At 40.6% G+C, this 22,543-nt stretch overlaps 1 protein-coding gene across 1 annotated transcript in view; it reads right to left on the reverse strand.

The window, feature by feature from the left end:
- CACNA1C (calcium voltage-gated channel subunit alpha1 C) overlaps nucleotides 1–22,543 on the reverse strand; it is a 722,305-nt gene that overhangs the window by 235,233 nt on the left and 464,529 nt on the right. Inside the window, exons 8-9 of the mRNA XM_061638625.1 lie at nucleotides 5,235–5,338; nucleotides 1,676–1,848 (exon numbers count right to left, since the gene is read on the reverse strand). Coding sequence (XP_061494609.1) covers nucleotides 1,676–1,848; nucleotides 5,235–5,338 — 277 coding nt within the window. The remainder of the gene's footprint in view (nucleotides 1–1,675; nucleotides 1,849–5,234; nucleotides 5,339–22,543) is intronic.

Here is a 22,543-nt window from a genome sequence, read left to right on the forward strand (position 1 = left end):
TGAAATGCTAGAAAGACACTGCCCACCACTGTAGAAAACAATGAGCTAGATGGACCAATGGCATGACTCAGTAAAGACAATTTCCTATGTTCCACATTGTAGATATGCCTGGGGTACAAAGTGCAGGTAAGTTGCTGCAGAAACTCTTTAAATGAGGGCTGGTTGGCAGGTCTTTCCCTCTCCTCAGCAGTTTCTCCAAATACAATGCTTTGCTTTTTGCCATAGAAGTGAAAAGCAACCATTAACCTATATAGAGAAAGTAAATGGATACATCTGGGATGCACCACTATGATGTGGATGAAACCTGCTTCTTTCTCCTGAGTACCTTTGTGGCGAGAGGGGCATGTCTAATCCTATTTCAACTGGATCTTTTCCTCTGTGCACATCAGCCACTCAGTGGGATGATTCAGTGGTAATTTAGGAGCATCTATTTACAATCCCACTTAACAGAATTAAGGTGCTCTGAACTTTAAAAAAAGTAGGATAGAAGTCTGATAAACACACAATACATTCATGTGCTCTATTTTCTTAACATCTTTTCACAATCAGTGACTCTACGGTCATATTAAGTAAATTATAATAATTTTGGTTGCTTTCGGAAATGCAAGTATTTGACTGAAGAAACTCATACCATTCTCCAAGCCTTAACTCTGAGTTGTTACTGAAGCAAATGTTTCATATCAAATGCCCATACAAAGGCAGGATACAGTCTTGATGAAAATCTATGCAGTAGTTTGCTTATGTGGCTCAAGAAATAACTGCAATAATTTTGAGACATGTATTTGGTCTCTGACTGGGGTAGCAGGGCATATCTATAAAAACAGTGCATCCACCAATTCCAAAATTCATTAGAAAAACTCCTTTCCAAAAAGACAGGCAAAGCAGAACACTGGGCACAGCCAAGCTGTGGAAGGGAAATCTGTCCATCCACAGGCACTGGTAGTGTTTCAGATAATGAAATGGGATACAGAGAATTTGTGCTCCTTTTTAATCAATGCAGAGAGCCTCCCTTCTTTATCAACACCCAGAGATATTATTCTTAGAGGTCTTGAAATGCCAGGTCTTGAACCCTCCAGACTGCTACCCAATTAACAGGCAGTTCCTTTGTTCTTAATATTCAATGCTGGAATGTTTCTTATCAGCTATTTTCTTTTGGAAGAGAAAAACAGACATTTTGCCTCTTGCTGAAGCTTTCCATATCTCCCATTCTTCACAGGGTCACCTGGGAATAGAAGAAAAAGCCTTTCCCCCTCCCACTTTCTGCCTTGCAAGTGGCAGCCACCAGGACTCAGGAAGGGATGGTTTCTCATCCATGGAGTCTCCTACCGTCATTATTTCGGACTGCTCTGTGAAGTATGTTTTACAATGTACCTGTCCAGGAGTCCCCTACCAAAAATCATAAAGGGTCTAAGACTCAATAAATAATACCAGGCAAATACAACATCCCCCAATACAAGTATTGCAATCAGTTCTAATTATGTCATCCCCCTCCTTCTCTCCTCCTTCCCTTGCCCCAATTTTATATAGCAAACATTGATAGTGTAGGATAATGGCATTTATTTTAACCTGGGTTTCTCCTTATAAAAGTTCCTGAGCATGTGTGTATATATGCAGCCCAAGTCAAACATTTATTCCTGGCTACACACCCTAGGAGAAACAGTGGAGAGTTGCTTACTGTTCCGGGGCTTCTCTTCATCCATGCCTTCATCTTCATTTTCTGGGTCAATATCTTCTGCTTGAGTAATCCAGTCCAGGTATCCCTTCAAGTCCTCCTCCAGTTGCTGTTTCTCCCGCAACTTTTGAAAGTCACCCCGAGCTTTTGCTTTCTCTCTCTCTTTAGAAAACTCCCTGGCAAGAGGGAGGGAATAAAAGGATGATAACAGGAGAGCAAAAGAAAGAAAGATGAGAATTAGGTTGAATTGCACTGGAAATGCTAAGTTTCCTGCTATGATAAGTGAGTTATCCATATTCATTTCCACCCATATTAATACATGTAATTCCTCTGCTTTATACACAATGATATACTTTTAAGATGCTAATGCCAGATACCTATGCTGTATCTCAAACCACTTCTGAAACTCAAGGAGAATTAAAGATTATTATTGCTCTTATTTCTTATAAAATGCTTCAAGCTGGCTAAACTTTGAGGGAGAATATGATTCCCAAGAATAAACTCAGCCTATATATTGTAGTAACATAAGGACAATTTTTCTCAACTCAAGGCAAAACTCCAAGCTTCTGTATGTGGCAGTGTATATCTGTCATCTTGCTAGGTTTTTGCTCCATCTTCTCTTAGGAATCTGATAATAAGACTTTAAAGTGGAGGATTGCAACAAGAAGCTCCATTTAACCCTCAAGATCAAAAGCAGCTCAGTATATCAGTTCTAGAAGAAAACTTTGCCATCACAGTAGATATGACAAATGTGGAGAAAACAAAAGTACTCATACTAGAAGCTGCAGCTGTGTGGCATGGAAATGTAAATAAAAGATGGATGGTGAGAAATCCAATCAAGAGTGACAATGCCTTTCACCTTCTAAGCACTGTACAAACATTATTGCATGTTGCAGGTTCATTGAGTATTGTTAACACTCTTTAATGAGTAGGGAGCTAGGTAGGGAAAAAAGTGTTTCATACTTGTCTGATACCTCTCAAGATAGTCTGATCATTTTCAAAGCTGCTGTGCACTAACTCCTGCCAAAGTATCAGCTATAAATACTGCCTTAATAACCTAAATCTTACTTATATTGCCAGGTTTTTTAAAAATGCAGCCTTGTTCTTCAGTCTAAATTGCTTGAACAAGCTGATAAAGGAGGATTCATGCACCAGGAAAGCGCCTTAAAAGGACATATGAAGCCGCCTTATATATCATCAGAGACCATTGGTCTATCTAACCTAGTATAATGTACTCTGCCATACAATGGCTCTCCAAGACTTAAGGTAGGGGTCTTTCCCATCCTGCCACTTGCAGTCCTTTATATGGCAATGCAAAGACTAAACTTGAGACTTTCTACTTGCAAATAATGAAGTCCATTATTGAACTATTGCAAGGAAGTCATAATAAGAAGTGTCCATCCAGCAAAAGACATTTGCTGGATCTTCACACATGATACCACCATACATATGGATTTTCCTACACAAGTGTATCTCCTTATAGTTAAAGCATTATGTGTAAAGTGGTCCTAAAACAGATTATTTCTAATAATCTTGACAAAATTTGAATTTGAAAAATTAGTCTAAAGATGATGCAGTACAATAAACAGTATCTTAAAACCTAACCTCTGTGTACCTGATGTCTCTGGGAATATCTAATTAAAGTCTAGAAGCTTCCCATCTATGGTGCAAACTTGAATACAGGCAATATCAATATGTGACTAAGAATGACTTTTAAATTATTCCTATTTGGCATCATTTTGTGAAATGATTGCAGTTTCTATTCAGTTCCACATGTTACAATATGCTCCAATTATTTCTGCTTGTTAGCTGTCATACCTAGAAAGCAAATTATCAAAAGGCTTGTTGACTGAACTACCCTTTCATTCATGTGGGCAATTTCCTCAGAACAAATCTGAAATCTGCCAGCTGGGTGTTGTAATGAATTTTTTATATAGCTAATGGCCAACCTGCATTTTTCAATTGACAAAGGACATAAAATATAAACACTGAAGTCTTTCCTATTTTACCACCATTTTTTTGTTTCTGCCCCCAGTTTTTCAGGAGACTGGAGACTACAGGAAAATTCCCTACCCTGTCCTTCAATGGTTAAATCAAGCTACATTGGGGAGCTGAAAGCGGGGGGGGGAAGAGTGGGAGATAAATTGAATGAATAATAAGTATCTGTAGGTTAAAATTTATTTCATATTCTTCCATTTTTTTAATCAGTTCATCATGATGTCACATACATAAGGTGACAAGCCAACATTACTCATACTCAGAGTAGACCCAGTGAAATTGATGGAAATGAAGTCCTACAGGCTTCTGGGAACTGACTGCATGGGCTATTATATAGGGTACTGTTTTTAATGAGTTGTATTTTGTGTTTTTCCTAATCACTATGTTTTAAATGGCTTTAACTTTTAGTTAGTTTAATTACATTTTAATTATTATTTCTGTAAGTTTTATTTATATGTTTTAACTGTGTTTGTTTAAATTTTGGTAAGCTGCCTTGAGTCCCAGTTCTGGGAAAAAGGTGGGATAATAATAATAATAATAATAATTATTATTATTATTATTATTATCATCATCATCATCATTTAATTGCATCTACTCAGAGCATTAAGTCTATGGTTAACATTTCATTAGAAGGCTATGAAACTGCTCCACTATTGTTTATTATTATTATTATTATTATTCCCCACCCCTCACCAGTAGGTCCCAGGGTGGGTCCCAACAATATAAAATACTTTATTAAAAATAGTTTAAAACAAATTACAAATTAACAAGGCCTATCACCTATAGACAATGCTTACATGTTTTAATTTGAACAACAATTACTCAGGGGTCTTAAAATTCAAATTCTAAGATTCCCCAGTCTTCTGTAGCACTCAGGTGCATGGCTGAAGTTTGCCTGTCCCTCTGTAGTGTCAGATTATCAAGCCAATGTTAATCAAAGCCATTTTTACCTGTGCTTCCCAACCCCAATTGAGATCTCACATAAACTCACTGTTGGGTGCTAGTTATGAACTCATCAGCTGTGAACATGCTAATTACTATATTAGTTACTCTCCCCTAGGGCAGCCTTTCCCAACTAGTGGGCCACCAGATGTTGTTGGACCACAATTCCCATCTTTCCTGACCATTGGCAATGCTGGCTGAGGCTGATGGGAGTTGTGGTCCAACAACATCTGGTGGCCAACTAGTTGGGAAAGGCTGCCCTAGGGTAACAGATTGCATAAGGGGTGAAGTTTCAATCCCCATAATATATATATTTTTAAAATAGTTTTCCACACCTAGCATTGCTGGCTGTCAGCTACAACATCATCTCCACCCATCTCTTTGGGCTCTAATGCCTACAAGCCACAAAATAAATGTTTTAAATTTAGGATTCCTATCACTGCCCTTCTATAGGGTAGGGTTCAGCCAAAGCCCACTGACATTATCAGATGACATTGGGAATATATTGGATAAGGGCCCACATCCTCAACCCAAGAAAAAGAACAGAAACATTAATTCAGAAGTGTGCGTAAATAAACAACAACAAATAATCATTGCAAACATTTTTCCTAGTACTGCTTACCCGCTAAGTACACCGAGAACCAAGTTAAGTACAAAAAATGACCCTATGATGATTAGTGTAACAAAATAGATCCAGGGCCAGTCCCTTCCTATGGCATCATTGACCTGGAAGAGTGGAATGATAGTTAGTGAGGAAGGTCCATTCTTGAGCATTGCAAGGCTCCAGTTGAAAAGAACTTGAGTCACCAGTGCTGAATTTGTTCTTTGGGTCAATCAATCAGGAAGTAAATTTTCTATCTTCTCCAGTCTACATGGAGTTAAGCATTTACTCAGGTTTGCAAATGAATTTCCTGCTACTGCATACTGTACTGTAAGTTGCTTGTCAGACACATTACTGTCTGAGGAATCAGTGTACAACCCTTCATTTTGTTTGAGACAATTAAAGGATTCTGGTGACATAGAAGAACCTTGATTCTGGAGACTTGCCCTGCAGCATGAGGGTGAAAAAAGAACACCAAAACCAGCAGCTTACCCGCTTAACACACCAAGAACCAGATTAAGAACGAAAAAGGATCCAAAGATGACCAGACTGACAAAGTACACCCAGGGTAACTCATAGCCCATAGCGTCCTGCATCTGGAAAGATGGAGGATAGTTAGAAGACAGAGACAGAAAGCAGAATTGATTAGGTAAAGAAGACAGAAAGGTTTGCAAATAAGGCCTGTGGATAAAACAGATAGTGGGACATATTTTAGCTGTTATCTAATTTTAGCTGTTTTGAGAGGCCAATGTCCATGAGAGTGTAATCAAATCAAAGACCTTCAAAACTACTTGTAGGATTGTACTATATTTATTGATAAAAAAAAGAAATGGTTATTCCCCAGACAGCAACAATAAACTTTTGGTGGTTGTTTTTTTAAAAAAACTAGATGGTTGCTGATGAATGACGCACTACCAAAATTGTATTCAGTGTGACCATTAGAGAGAAAAATAGAGGAATAGGAGATATCTTAACTTTTGTTTTTAAAAACTTAATCTATACCCAGTTGTTCACAAATGTTTTATGGTTATATTTCATAAGTGTTTTCCCCTACTCCTCTATTTTTTATATGTTGAAGTCCATAAATAGTAATCGAAATAAATAAAGTATCACTGTCCTCTGGAGTCAACTGAAACTTGGTTCATAATTTAGCCTATGATAAAAATGCTATATTTACCAAATGTACTGAAGTAGCTAAATTAGAGGCCAGGGTTAAGGAAATGTGATGCAATTACCACTGTTTTTGAACTAAAGTACATTCTGTAGACATATTTCACTAATTATCTATGTCTTTACCACGTTTCCTTCTGCCCTGGGATAAGCAATGCACAGTTGCGCTTTCTAAAAATCATGCTTCCCACTGGCATGAGGGGGGCAACTCAGAGCATTAAAAAAATATATCCAGGAATTCATATCTAGCAATGCTCCCCATACGGCTACAATAAAACCCATCACTCTTCATTTTTATTTATAGATGTGTTCCACATCAGGTCCAGCATTACTATGAAACGGCCTGAAGCAATGACTTCAGGTAGCACATTGCTAAAGCAGCACCATTTTCCTGTCTCCAGTTTCCATCTCTATTTAAAAAATGAGCAAGGAAAGAGGCAGCACTTTGACATTTCATTTTAGATGGAACAATGTCTAAGGTTGGCACTGTTTCATATAGCATCATGACAACGGAACTGACCTAAGTAGCAACTGAACAATTTGGCCCCTCAAGTTCACATGACGCTGTAAGATTTAAAGGCACTGGATCCAAAGCTAATCTGTGTTAGCTAATGGAAGGGGTCACACAGCCTCTGCTGTGTTACTAGATCAGTGTTTTACATCATTAATTGAAAACAACAAGCATGTTGCTAAAATAGCAGAAGTCAGAATGAGAAGAGTTTTAAAAAATAATTTATTTAATTACTGTTATAAAACTTTTATTTAAGTGCTTTTATATAACACACACAAAATAGCATATATATGTGCTAATTTAAGAATCAATTAAAGAACAGGGTGGTAAAATGCTTACCAGGAGGAGGAACACCAGTGGTAGCCTCCTGCCCATTTGGACGTAGGCTTCTGCCAGACCAGCCCCCCCCCATCAGCAGTGCTTCCCTTTTCTGGTGGAAAATGGAAATGGACTGCCTTCAAGTCGATCCCGACTTATGGCTACCCTATGAATAGGGTTTTCATGCTAAGCGGTATTCAGAGGGGGTTTACCATTGCCTCCCTCTGAGGCTAGTCCTCCCCAGCTGGCTAGGGCCTGCTCAACTTGCCACAGCTGCACAATCCAGCCCCTGCCTTGTCCCACAGCTATCAACGTCAGGAGGTTAGACTGCAGCCTTACAGAGCAATCCAACTCAGGAGAAGCTGGTGTAGGTTGTGCTGGAGCAAGAGCAACCGGCATAAAGTTTCACCACATCCAATTGCCATTCAGGAGCCTCTGGGTTAGGTGAACACTGGCTCAGCTGGAAGCTGTGCACAGGGACCAGAAAGTAACTCTCCTAAATACCCCTACCAGGGAGAAAGTCCCTCCATGAACTTCTATTGTCATTATTTTCTTAGACCGACCTTTTTCCCCCGCCGTAACATTTGCCTGGATTATGACCCACATGAGCAATGAGCACTCCAATCATGAGCTGGATGTGGTCCCCTCACCTTGGCCCCGACACACCCCCTTTTCAGGCCTTATACTGGCTTCTGCTGGCTCCACTTGCACCAGTCTGAGTTGGCTGCGTCCTGGTTATGCTGGGCTGAGGGACTTGCACCAGTGTAGCCTGGCTGAGCCGGGACCCAGCTGGCTTAGCTGGAGATCCACCACATCCAACTCCCCTCAGCCTGGCATACATGCGAGTTGGATTGCACCCTTAGTGAGCAAATGGTATCAATTCGTGAGTAAATTATTAGTGTGTGTTAGCACCCAGGAAAACAGTATATCAACCACTTTGTCGCTTTCTTCTTTTTTTTGGTCTTGTTATGAGATTTTTTAACCCTGCCTTTCCACTCCAAACTGAGTGCTCAAGTCTAACATCATTAACATAACAATTAAAGTCCATTGAAAAGCACAAAAAGGAAGCAGCAGCACAGCAATGGTATCAGGAAAGAGCAGAAAATCAGTCAATGATCAGAGCAGAAAGCAACTAGGTCTTCAGTCAGTGTTAGAAGACTAGTAAAGGGCGGGGAGAGATGATTTCCCAGTGCAGGAGTTTCACATTGTGGGTGCTGTAACAGACAATAGCCTTTTCTGTTTTATTATTTATTTATTATTTATATCCCGCCCTTCCTCCCAGTAGGAGACCAGGGCTGCTTAGACAATAGACATTGGTGGTAGACACAAATGAGTCTCTCCTTCACACTTTGGTGGAGAGACAGAATTGTACAGGAGAAGATGGCCGTTTAGGCATGGAACTTGTACAGAGCTAGGAAAAGCCAACACAATTAGGAAAAACAGAGCAAGCATGCTTTTCTTCCTGCAGATAGATTCCCTCTCTGCTCAATTATGTTTGTACAGTTATCAAACTACTAAAGCTGGACCAGAGCTACTGCCATATTAGGAGCAAATGGGAATCACTTGTGCTGCTCCATTGAAATAATTGTTTCTGTGCAGTTTAATTCTTTGTATTGGTTGTATGGCTGGTAAACAATACCAAGTTTCTATATCTTGTTACTGGAATAATAATGTCTCCTTTACCCTGGTATGGGGCAGGGATGGACTAATTACAGTATATGTAACAGAAGATGGAGAAATGAAAACAGATATTCGTTAGAACAGCTATTTTACTACTCATAGACGGTTGACCCCTATACACACTGCTGGCCACGAAGCACCTCTGATTTCTTATAAGGAGGACTTGTTCCTAAAGTCTCATGAGATTACTGACAGAATGTTACTTCACCATTATCAAAAAGAGCACCCTGAATCTATGTTTGGTTCAAAATATTTTTCTTGGCAATTTGCCAAAGCACACTGAATATGCAGCCATTCATCCCAGTTGGAGGCTTTCTCTGCAGAATCTTTTGACTGATAAAGTCTAGTCTTTCCTGTTTATTTTACTGAGGTGAAGAACTCAGTAAGATCTGATGAATGTACAAACTGTACTACACCAAGCTGGACCATGAAATTTTCCAGGATGTTTTCTGAACTGTTCATTTTGAAACACACACTCGTAAAGGTACTCATAACAATGCCTTGTAGAAAACTACTTGTACTGTAATAGCTGGAGAGTAAATTTGGTGTTATGTTAATTTATTATTTATGGGTTATATGACATGCACCAAGAAAGGATGTTCATCTAACAGCTTTATACTCCTATAACTGTGTGTCTATGGTACACAAAGGAGCAAGGAACTGAAGCTAAATACTGTCAATTGTGGCCCAAACATCTGAATTCTAAAATTTGACAACAGGAATTGATTTCATGTTGCAGTAAAAGTCAATGGAAATCAGTCAAAGCAGGGTGTCCTAACAGGGTGTAAGGTGCTGCTGGATTCAAATCTGGGATTCAGAAAGCAGAGCCCAAGCGAGGACAGCTCTCACCCTGGGGGTGTTACTAACCCAATCTCGGCTAGGCTGCAGCACATGGTGGCCACAGTTGGAAAAGCCACTCTTAATTCCCAGCTAGGAACAACAGAGGCCTGGCCAGCTCCATATAACCCCTGCTCCAAGTGGGGTTCCTCACTGTACAATTCATCTTCATGAATACAATCTTCACTGTACAATTCATCTTCATGGGCTCCTGCTGGGAGGAAGGGCAGGATATAAACCAAATAATATAAATAAATAAATAAAATGAATAGCAGCAGCAGAATCCTTGTCTTGCCTTGTATCTTTGGCAGCTGACCTCCCACCATTTCATTGTCTGCATTATCTGCTACCAAACATCAACCTGTTGTCATTGTCAGCATCATTATTGTGTTTGTCACTTTATTTTTAAAAAAGTCTTAAGAACAAGATTAAAGACAAACAGGCAAAATCAATTAGAAGCCAAAGAAAAAAGAAAGCATGCAACGTTTTTCATAACATTCAACAACACACTAAAAAGGACAAATCCTACCCCACTCCACTAAAAGATTAGCACCACAGTAGAGTTTAAAATCAAACACAAGTATCTTAACTGGCTCTCTGCCAGTAACCCAAAACCCTGGGTAAATAAAATTTTCGTTTGGCATCTAAAAACTGACAATGATGGTGCCAGATGTGTTTCCCTGGGGAGAGCATTCCACAAGTGGCGCAACCACTGAACAGCTCCATTCTTTACAGCCTTCCATACCTCCCTCAGAAGAGGCACATGAAGAAGGGCCTCTGGTAAAGACAGCAGATCTTTTGACAACATCTACAGTTTTAAGCAGAGGATGAATGGTGACCCATCAAGGATGCTGTAGCAGCAGACAGCCTGTATCTGCAGAGAATTTGACTAGAGTACCTTGGAGGTTCTTGATTCCACCTCTTTGCCAGAATTTCACTCCAGCTGCAGTTTGCCACAAAAGTACACCCCAACCTGATCCTGGCACTTCCACCTATGTAGCTATAATTATTTATTATTTGTATAAGGCCCCATAGCCGAAGCTCTCTGGGCAGTTTACAACAATTACAAACATTAAAAACAAATATACAAATTTAAAAACACTTAAAAAAAACCAATTTAAAAACACATGCTAAAATGCCTGGGAGAAGAGGAAAGTCTTGACCTGGTGCCGAAATGATAACAATGTTAAAGTAAAGTAAAGCATAGCAAGATCATCCTGCCATCCTTCCTTCCTTGTAATCCTATTATAAAGAGCTCATTAACAAACATTGGGAATATAGAGTTACACCAACATACAGTAGTTGACTGTGTGGTTGCTAAAATGCTTCTAGGGTGTTACACAAGTTGTTTATCCTCACCCTGCCTGGTATCCAGCCAATTTTATGGCATGCAATAGCATTATGTGGTATTGCTGTGCTGAATATGGGGATGACGGGTCACATAGGAAACTGCCTTATACTGAGTCAGTCCTTTGATCCATCTAGCTCTGTATGGTATACACTGACTGACAGCAACTTTCCAGGGTTTCAGACAGGGAGCATTCCCTGCCTTACCTGGAGATGTCAAGGACTGAAACTGGGACCTTCTGCATGCAAAGCAGATGCTCTGCTACTGAGCTATGGTGTTGCCATTGTTGCGGTGGCACAGCAAGAATTGTGCTCCATCCTAAAAACTGGATGGTACAGTACTCCATAGAACCAAGTCATTAGGATACCATTCTAAGAACTCTTACATTTGAAATATTCTTTAACATGAATAAGACTAAGGCTGTACTCCTAAACACAATTACTATGGGAAATGCCCCCTTGGAAACAATTAGGCTTCTCAGTAAACATGCATCGGATTGTGCTGTTAACTCCCAGCAAAATTTGCCTAGGGTGCCAGCAAATACAAAGCCAACAGAACACTTTGCTCTGCAATTACAGTTGCCCAGAATATAAATGAGCAAGAGAACTATTAGTTATAGAAAGAAGATATCCAGATTTCCAGGTGGAAAATAATTTTATATGATACATGATACAAGCTCTAATCTTTTGCAAAACTTGCTCTGCTTTTTATTGTTCTGAATACTAGGGGTTCCTTTTTATCATATCAAGTCTCTTATTTTTTTCCCTTCATTATGAGGTGGTTTAACCTTTGCAGCATAAAAGTAATGAACGCAAAAACAATGAACAAGTCAGTGCAATTAAATGGCATCTGTTAAGGAGGAAGATGCTACTTTGTGTAATATATTGTCCACCCATGAAATCCATTCTTAGAACTATCTGTATAACGAATGGACACCTACATGAAAATATTTGTACTGGCATGCCATCTATATTTATGATAATACCAGTCAACAAACAAGGCAATAAGGCATCAGCTCATGCAAGGTATTTTGATACAGAAATCCATGCCTTTTGTTTTTATATAGACAGAGATGCTGTCTGAGTCTCTCCTCTGTTTTGCAGAGCTTGGAAGATTACTTTTAAAAAGTAATCAGTTACAGTTACAGTTACATGGCCCAAAAAAGTAATAATTACCGTTACAATTACAATTGCTCTGAAAGTAACTGATTACTTTACTTTTTCTCAAAAGTAATCACTACAGTTACATTTCAGTTACTTTTTTAAAAAAAGTCTACAAGATGCTGGCCTTGGCTGCTGCACATCTAAATAGCCTAAAACAACATTAAAAATAAACACACACACATACAGACGGAGTAGAATAATTCTTTTTATAGCAATGGTGGTCTCTCCACTGGTAAGGGAGGGAGGCAGAGGCCACTACTCAGATCTTTGCATGTAAAATCAAGTGCAACCCCCCCCCCCACTCAGCCAGCAAGCATAATCTCTCTCACTTAACCACCTCCTGGACCCTGCCCTGCCACCAACTAAGGGACACTCACCCAAGCAAACATTTTCCCCTGAGATGCAAAAAAGTTAAAATACTGCAAATGCAGCACAGTAACCAGAGAGGGTGGTGGAGGCCACTTTATGTGCCAAGTGCAAACACACACAGAGACATGTTGTCATCTTTCACCTCCACAATTCTTTATCTCCATTCTGCTTCTGCCTCCTTCTCCTCCTTTATCCATGTTCTTGACCTCTGGCTCCTTTTCCCCTCCACTCCATTTTTTAAAACAATTGTTTTCTCCACTCCACCCTGTCTCACTCTCCACCTCCTCCCTTGTTGCCTCCTACCCACCCACAGATCATGACGATAATGAAAGTTGAAGAGGAAAGCACAAAAGCAGGACTACAGCTGAACATAAAAAAGACTAAAATAATGACAACAAAAGATTTATGTAACTTGACAATGAGGACATTGAACTTGTCAAGGATTATCAATACCTTGGCACAGTCATTAACCAAAATGGAGACAATAGTCAAGAAATTAGAAGAAGGCTAGGACTGGGGAGGGCAGCTATGAGAGAACTAGAAAAGGTCCTCAAATGCAAAGATGTATCACTGAACACTAAAGTCAGGATCATTCAGACCATGGTATTCCCAATCTCTATGTATCATACTTTGGACACATACTTTGGACACATCATGAGAAGACATGATTCACTAGAAAAGACAATAATGCTGGGAAAAACAGAAGGAAGTAGAAAGAGGAAGGCCAAACAAGAGATGGATTGATTCCAAAGGAAGCCACAGACCTGACTATAGCACTCAAAGCTAATTATACAGGCCACTAGAAAATAAAGATGTAGGGATGGCTTAAAAATGTAATATTTGTTTCCTGTTATTCTGGCACCAAATTGTTTGGTTAGTAAAAAGTTTTTTATTTATAATGCTACATCTCAACATGCACTTTACATATGAATGCTTTACTATTTCCGGAATCATGAGTCCCTAGGAATTCTTATAATATATTTTCCTTAATATCATATTCTTCAGCTTGGAAACTAATCAGAGCAGACATCATAGCTGTTACCTGTCTATTCCCAAAATATCTGAACAAATATTTAAGGGACTTTTGGCATGATGAAACTAAAGGTCAGGGTCATAGCAAAGGGCAGCTGTTAGAGGGAGAGACTTGAAATTGTCTAAGTCATGTCTTGTCCTATCTATTTTTTATAACCTCCCAATAAACAGACCTCTCTGATTTCAAACACATTTCTGAAATTCAGCAAAGCCATCAGTTCTCTAAAAAGGCAGCATTTTTCTTGGCTCATGCAGCAGCTACTCAGCCTTTTCTCTTCAAATGCAGATTGTATGTGTGTGCGTGTGTATGTGTTGATAATACACAAATATCTCAGTAAATTTTACTCAGCATTAATTTCTTGCACCAATATTTCCCTTCTTCCAGCCAAGAAACCTCATAGTTTATTAGTTTTGGTGGAATGTATAAGAGTGAATATAATGGACTATACAAATGGACTATAATTGAGTTTTGGTCTTTGAACTCTAAAATTCCATCACAAAAGCTGATGAGTGATTACTTTATCCACTGATCAAAACCTTTTAATGGTTATTTCTGCTAGTGGCAGGGCATTTATCTCTACTTAAAAAGCTAAAGCTGCTAATATTCTTTGAAAACTATACTATGGGCTGTACTCAATGTAGCACTATCACAAGCATTTTGTCAGCACAAGGACCTTTTCTTGCACAACAGAACGTTTACTCCTTCTCTCCCATGCACTCCCTAAATTTGTTCTGAGATTTCCCCCACCCTCCAGAGCAGATCTGGGGTTGTTATTAAGCACATGTGGGGGAGAGGAGGGGGAAATCCCCTTGCACTAGTTGGAGTTGTTCTGCTGGCCCAAGGATTTTGTTGAATACCACCCTATAGGCAGGCAACTCATGGACTGTGTGCACGAGGGGGACTCCCACCAATTCCTGCACCCAGAAGCTGCCTCCCGTCCTCATCAGCTTACTCCTAGAAGGTGAGCCTGTGCCCGTTTCCTAAGCCACTTATCTTGATCAGCCCCCAACTCAAAGCTGACCCCTTGCACCTCTCTCGCCCCAGAAATAATCCCATCAGCTGCGTGTTTCTTGCAGGAGAGATGAAAACGCAGCGTCTCGCCTCCCCCTTTCCTGTTAGCCGCGCCACCCAGGAATGAGCCGGGGGAGACCTCCAGGAGAGGCGATCTTACATTTTCATCAGTTTCACTTTGCAATTGACAAGAACGTGCGTTTTGTTCAAGATTCAACTACTGAGATCTATCCACGTGGTGCTTGCCTGAAAATGTTCCCTTAGAAAGGTTGAGTGTGGGAAGCAGCAGCAGGGGGGGAGCCACCGACAAGCAGGAGGGGAGAGGAGGCGGCAGGCAGGAAGGAAGGCGGCAGAACGAGCAGTGGGGGCACGCACGCACACACACCATCGTCACTCACCTCAGCTCTTCACCTCCATTCTGCTTCTGCCTTGCCCTCCAGCACGGTCTGGCTCTCCACTTCCTCCCTCGTGCCTCCTAACACAGAGCATGAGGGAAGAGCAACAGTGCGCAGAAGCCTAGTGTGAGGCACATGTCTTTTGCTCACCAATCACAGGAGCAGACTTCCTGTTCCCCCCCCAGTAACGTCCAAATGTAACGCGGGAAAGTTATAGTTACAGCTGAAAAGTAATAAAATTACCACTCGTTCTATTACAAGTAAAATGTAACTAAGTTACCTACTCATTATGCAAAAAAGTAACTAATTAAAAGTAACTCGTTATTTCTAACGAGTTACTTCCAAGCTCTGCTGTTTTGTTGTTGTTATGTGCCTTCAGGTTGATCATGACTTATGGCGACCCTATGACTCAGCAACCTCCAGTAGCATCTATTATAAACCACCCTGTTCAGATCTTGTACGTTCAGGTCTCACAGAATTCAATAAGTCTCTCTCCTGCTTCATTTCTATCTCCTAGGCCCCATTTCCCCACAATTTCTAGTTCTTTTCTGTTCCCTACTTTTGCATTCCAGTGCCCCATGATTATCAGCACATCTTGTTTTGCTGTGTAATCAATTTCTTTCTGTACTTTTGCGTAAAATCTCTCCAATTCCTCTTCTTCTGTGTTTGCCATTGGAGCGTAGACTTGGATGCTGGTTACGTTAATAGATTTCCTGTTAAATCTCATTGTCCCATTCCTGTCCATTTTAATACACCAAGTATTGTAATGCTGATGCGTTCCATTTCTTGCTTAACAATTTCTAACTTTGCCTGGTTCATGCTTCTCACATTCCATGTTCCTACTGTGTACATTGTACAACTCCGGACTCTCCTTTGGCATCTGTGTGTATCAGCCTTCGGGCTTCCTTTTGGCTTTGACCCAGTGGCGTCATTAGTCACAGCGCTACTCGTGCTTGTCTGTTGTTCTTTCCCAGTAGCTCGATGAGTGCCATGTGACCTGGGGTCTCATCTTCCAGCACTATCTCGTGTTGCATTTTGGATACTCTGTTCATAGGGTTTTCATGATAAGAGGTATTCAGAGGTGGTTCACCACTGTCTTCCTCTGAGTCTGGATGCATCTTAGCCTGGTGTCTCAGCTTTGACCATTCCGCCTTGGTTGCCCCTGCTAGGAGTCTAGCTTCTTGGTCTAGACTCCTGACGGCATTGCTCTCAGCTTCTTTGACACTCTCAAACCCTCTCACCACGTTAAGGTGTGCATCCTAGAGGAGGCTCTCCTCTGAGGCCAACATATTAAAAGCAAGAAGTCACCTAGCAGACAGCCAGGCTGGCAGCAAGTTAAACTGGCACTCTGCCAGTCATAGCAGCAGAGGTGGAGGAGAGCTATCTTTTCAGCCAATGCATTTACTTCACTCCGAAAGTCCAACAAGCCAAGGGAGTAAAGCACTGCCAGACACCCTTGTCTAACTGCAGAGAACCATCCCAAGGAACCTGCAACTGATCCACTGATTAGTGGTTCCTGATGAGCTGATCTCACTGATTATGTAAACAATACCCCAGCCCTACCTATCTATCTGTCTGTCTGTCTGTCTGTCTGTCTGTCTGTCAATTAACAAAAGAAACTCATCTGACCAGCAGAGCGAGTTTCTCTCCACCCAGGCGCAAGTCTCCAAGTCAGAGGCTGGAAGAGGACTCATTATCCATCTCAAGCCCCCAAACTCACAACAGTGTGTTCCGGGTCATGGTCTGAAAGCACATGATGCAGCCAGCAAATGACTGGGGGACTACATGGAAAACCTATGTAAGCTATCTTGAATTCCATGAAAGGAGCTAAAATGAAACAAAACACTTAATATTCCTCTACTGCCAACCCATCTTGTTCACAGTAAACTTCATATAGTTTCTAGAAACAATGCTCAATCATTTTCAAGAATTTCCTATTCCAACTTTCTCTTCTACCCAGTGCTTTGCATGGATAAAAGATTCCTTTTATGAGAAACATATTCATGACGAAGGAAAGTGATTCCTATCTTTTGCAGATCAGGTCAGCAGGAGCCAGGGAGCACTGAAGCGCTGCTTCCAATTCTGCAGCCAGCTCTGTCTGGAAGTGTCCTAATACAGGGGAGTTAACCCTATTTGCAGTACAGTGCACATACTGTGTAATACAAATATAACAGTATAATACAATTGCAAATTCTTTTTACCCAAGAGGCCCAAATGAAAGTTTTGAATTCTACAATCCACAGTAATTATGAGGCGGTTCCGGCACTTTGGTGAGCTCTGCACTCCAGCTACTTTGTAAACCCTGGCTTATGCTCCTGAACAATTTTTAAAAGTACAACGGCTGGCTGCACTTTTTAGGACCTTTGCAAGCTCCTTCTCCAAGAATTTATATGATCCTCCACCTCCTGGAACACTCCTGTCCCATAGCTGTTGACTCTGTTAACTTAAGTAGGAGTAAATAACCTGACTTCAAAGAACGGTATTGGTGAGATCAGACAGAGACTACGCTCTACCTCCGGGAGGATTTCCAGCACAGACAGGGAGTGAGAAAATAAAGAAATATATATTTGTGAGTGTGAAGGAGGAAAGGAGGAAAGTCTTCTAAGATGCCATGACTGGTAAGACGCCATGATTAAAGATAAGGTCTGATATGTAGAACTAAGGAATACTTTGAAGACCTTAGATTCTACAGTTGCCGCCAAAAAAGACACTTGTTTCTAAATGGATTTTAAAGGCAGATTCTTGAGGTTTTTTTTTAAAGTGGTTTTAAATCGTTCTCAACCGTTTTTTAATTCTCTCTCCTTTTTATCTTTTTCTGCTTTTCTCCTGTTGACTTGGGTATTCTGCTGTGCTCATATCGTGTTTATATTTTATTTTGTCTTTATGGTTTTATTCCTTTTATTGGAGGCCTCACTGTTTTATAATTTGTTATTTGTTAGTACCTGATCTCAGTGTTTGGCTCCTTTAAAAATTTTTTTACGGTGCAAATCTTTTACTCTTATCCCACCTGAAACCTGTTGATGCATATGAAGAGGAGGGGCCTTTGATAGAGCTCTCGCTTAGGCACCTTGGAAAGTTCTATGTCAATTAGCAAATAAGAAACAGATTAAAAGGCGGAACAATGGTGCTTACAAGGAGGAACTATAAGGAGTTGGGCCTCTCCCCTAAATGTCTCCATCAAACTTCAAGCAATTGCACAGGCTAAAATAACAAACTTCTTCCACAGGATGGAGACCCCAATAGAGAATCCTCATCAGTTAAATAACCCTGAAGCAGGCAAACAAACTTTGAATCACCTTCTGGACACTGTCCCTAGGTCTGCAGAACAGAAACAATGCCTGGATACCGCTGGACATGGGGCAAATTTATCACAATGGGGTAGATCTCATGTACTCTATACCCCGGGAGAATGTAAAATAGATGCCAGCCCACCCTCCTTTTTTGTGACCCAAAGGAATACCTTTCATCACAGACAGTCTCAGAATCTGTACAGCACTCACGGCTGCCTTCAAAGTGTTCCCTGGATTTACTATGGTTTGATATTGTGGGAGCACAAAACATGCTTTTTGCAAATTCTCTCCAGATTATCCTGAGAAGCATTGCAGATATTAAGAATCAAACCACAGAACTCAAACAATATTATAGCCTTCATGTGGGGACAGCCAACGAATCTCCTGTACACCTGTCCCAGGCTGCTCCTACTACTACTCCACTAGAGGATGATAAGAGAAGCTGCAATCTATATAGATCTATAGGAATCAGGAATGAGATGTATTAATGTTAGTACTCAAACTGTATTATTATATACATTAATTATGTATTAATGTTAGTACTCAAACTGAGCTCCATGAGGTTCTGCCCAGAACTATTGACCAAAGGAATGAGGGATTCAAGGGGTCTATTGGATTAAGGGCAGAAAAGCCCACTGATGTAGGCAGGTGCAGAGGGGGGGAAAGAGGGAGATGCAGGAGTGTCGGGTGAAAACAAACCTCAAAATAGGCGGGGAGTGACCAAAAAATCAGCTAAGGGAAAAATGAGGAAAAATTCCCATAGCACTAAGTTTAATTTTTTTAAGAGTAATTATGCAAGCAAATTTCTGTTTTGGAGTTCCGCCCTCTATCCAGTAGATACTGCTCAATCACAATAGCATCTTATAAGCCTATCTTCTCAACCATAAGTACTACAGACTTTTTTTTAATGAAAGCTAAAATTCTCAGGATTCTGATTTCTAGTTTCTGCACTTGCAAACTGAGATCATAGAACTGTGGAATGTACACAATTCTGTCTAGTACCTTTCCACTCTTTCTATTTATTTCACTGTAACAGGTAAGGGGGCTGTTTTCAGGCCCCAACTACATTTAACATATAGATAAGAAAATCATGCTGCACCTATGGAAGTTTTGCAAACAGAAAGGGAAACTAAATGTGTGTGGGAAAGCGTTCTCAGAATATTCATCACTCAGTTCCACTGCTAATTTGGCTGCCCCAGGAACATCTTTCATTCCACAGAGCATGCAGAATTTGCTTGGGAAGCTCTTCCTTGCAATCAAGGGAAGCAAAAACCTTGCCATTATAGGAAGCTCTGACATTCCTCTTCACTCTGGGATTTCCTGTCTGTCCCAGAAAGTTTAGTTACATCTGACAACAGACCTGCCTCTGTATGGTTTAGCTCTTTTCTTGTTTTCTGTTGCCTGGACTGTGAGATTATATAATTTGTGGTATGACTAATCCAGTGTCTAACTTTATCACTGTCTACTGCTCCTGCTTAAACACTGGGGATAAGTGATAAATAAGTGATAAATGCTATATCATTTACTACTAACCTTTAAATAATAATTGCTTAAACTATAATCTTCTACTGTTGAAAAAATTAACAAAAATGCACAAGATATGCATTTGATCATAAAACAAAGATCTTATTCCTCTGGACGTCTAATCTAAATTATTTTCAGATCCACTACTGATCCTGTTATATTTTCTTGTACTACAGACTCTATAAGGAAAAGCTAGGGTCTTAACAATGGGTGCACATTAAGTATTCCATTGAAAGCAATGAACAGCATCCACATCTGGACGTGCATTTGATTTGTGCCCACCGTTTCCAAAAGAAAGGATATCCAGAAGTTTCCACAGATATCCAAGACCACTGTGTGCAAAAACCAAAAAAGCCACAGAAAAAAAATGACAGGCGTGAAGGAAATGGACTTTGCTGATATGGGCTGTTTGTTTACACCTTGCTTTTAAATCCTGGTTTGTGTTATATTAACTTGTAAACTCTTGGTTGTCTGTTTGGGGATTATAGGGTTAACTTACTATACCTGACCTACCCTGGGGCTCAAATGAGGAGGGTTAAATTCATTGAGAATGTGAGGATCTGCAGTTAGCTTTGAAGCTAGGCATTAAAATCCCCCTACAGTTCCTGGAGCCTGTGATCTGCCAGGAAGAAACTAATTCTGGTCGGTTTTGTTTTTTATTTTGTTTTTTTCAATGCAGATTCACGGTGGAATCACAAGAAGGCAGACAAACATGGCCAGGCTGGAGAGCTTAGAAATGGGTAAAGCCTGATGTATCTCTAGAAGAGGATTGTGTTTATATCCCCTTTGGTTTGTTCCTTTGCTCCATGGTGGGATATGCAGGATTTCTGTAAATATTCTTATGCAATAATATTTTTTGAAGAACCACCCAACTTAAGCAAACTTCTATCTATATTTCATTAAAACGTTGTGGCCTCCATTTATATACCATCCATGTATTGAGCCAAGTTCTACGCTATTTGGGGTTGTTCTTAGGGAGACTCAAGGGAAGGTTTAGGCTGATTGGAGATAGGCAGCTTTGTAGGGGGAAAAAGTCCTTTCAGCTAGTGGCAGCAAGTCCTTATGGCTGGATCTCCGTTTCCTTTGCGGCACAAGATGCAGGGTGGGTGAGTTGACACCATAGCAGATTTCATACACCTTTACCCACATTAAACCTAAGACTTCAATGAAAAAATAGCACCCAACAGAAGGTGAGCAGTTCATTGAGCTTCCAGTATTAAAAGTGCTTATTCACTTTTGCTTTGCAACAAATTCACCTGATTTCAAACCTTAAGTGGAAGAGTTAATGCTCTTAAGCAAATACTCTTTTATGTACTTCAATCTAACCGGATGCTCAAAATGTTCCAGTTTTTGGCAGAGGTGAAAACATCCCTAAACACCATGTGCTTTTAAGACAAACGCAAAGAGACTTGATTAAAACTGCAAATCTAAAATGCATGCAAAATACCTGATATAGCAGAAAAGACAAGTATGGTAGATCTTAGGGCTGACAATAACTACCACAAGAAGGCCACACGCTCCTATACAAAAGTCTTCTCTGCGCACAGTAGTCTAGTTCTCTTACATGACTGAATGCTCCTTCATACAAAAAAATAAAAATCAATGTAGACTGCCAGCATGTCAGGGAAGAAATTGTCTCCCTCATATGATAAGTTTCCTATGTGTAGGGAGTTCTAGTTTTTCATAAATATAATGAAAGAGCATTCAATTATGCGACTCCTCTCCTCTGAAGTGGTACAGCCCAGAACAGGTTTACATTCCCAGCAAGCTCTTTGTACCACACAAGAAGATTTCACATTTTGATTTGTACAATACACAAAGAAGTTCAGCCCTTTATCTAGCTCTCTTGAAGGCTCTTCCCTCCTCACAAGCTTATGCTTGCATGCAGCAAAGTGCTTGAAAGCTGAGAGAGGCAGAGAGGTTGGTGGCTGAGGCCTGTAGGGACATTATAGCTGTGTCCCACTCCCAGGATGATAGAACCCCTGCTATCAAGGAGAATGAGGGCACTGGGGAAGGAGAGTGTCACTCTGAGGAAGGGGGAAACAATCCTTCAGAAGGGACCCATTCCTTAGGGGATGAGCAGCTATCATCTCATGCCAATGATACTGCTCCTGGGTGGAGGGATCCTGGTAGTGGGTGATTCAAACATTAGGAACATAGATAGTGGAGTGTGTGATGGGGGTGCAGACTGCAGGGTAATTTGCTTGCTTGGTGCAAAGGTTGTGGATGTCGCCCATCGTCCAGATACCCTGGTAGATAGTGCGGTGGAGTCAGTGGTTATGGTGCACGTTGGCACCAAAGACATATGGAAATGTAGTTGTGAGGTCTTGGAAGAAAAAACTCAGTTGCTGGACCCTTGGATGACAAAGGTGTCAATGGTGGGCTAAAGCAGGATAAGGAGATTGCAGAGAAGCTAAATTAATTATTTACATCTGGCTTCACAGTGGAGGTTATAGGGCAAATCCTTGTGCCTGAATTAACTTTTGCAGGAAGGGAGTCTGAAGAATTGAGGCAAAGGAACTGAGTGGTGACAAGAGATGAAGTTCTAGGCTTAACAGACAAAATAAAAACTGACAAATTGCCAGGTCCGGATGGCATCCACCCAACAGTTCTCAAAGAACTCAAATGTGAAACTGCTGATCTTCTAACAAAAATGTGTAACTTGTCCCTCACATCTGCCT

The sequence above is a fragment of the Rhineura floridana genome, chromosome 8 (genome assembly GCF_030035675.1).
Source record: "Rhineura floridana isolate rRhiFlo1 chromosome 8, rRhiFlo1.hap2, whole genome shotgun sequence".
Classification (NCBI taxonomy): Eukaryota; Metazoa; Chordata; class Lepidosauria; order Squamata; family Rhineuridae; genus Rhineura; species Rhineura floridana.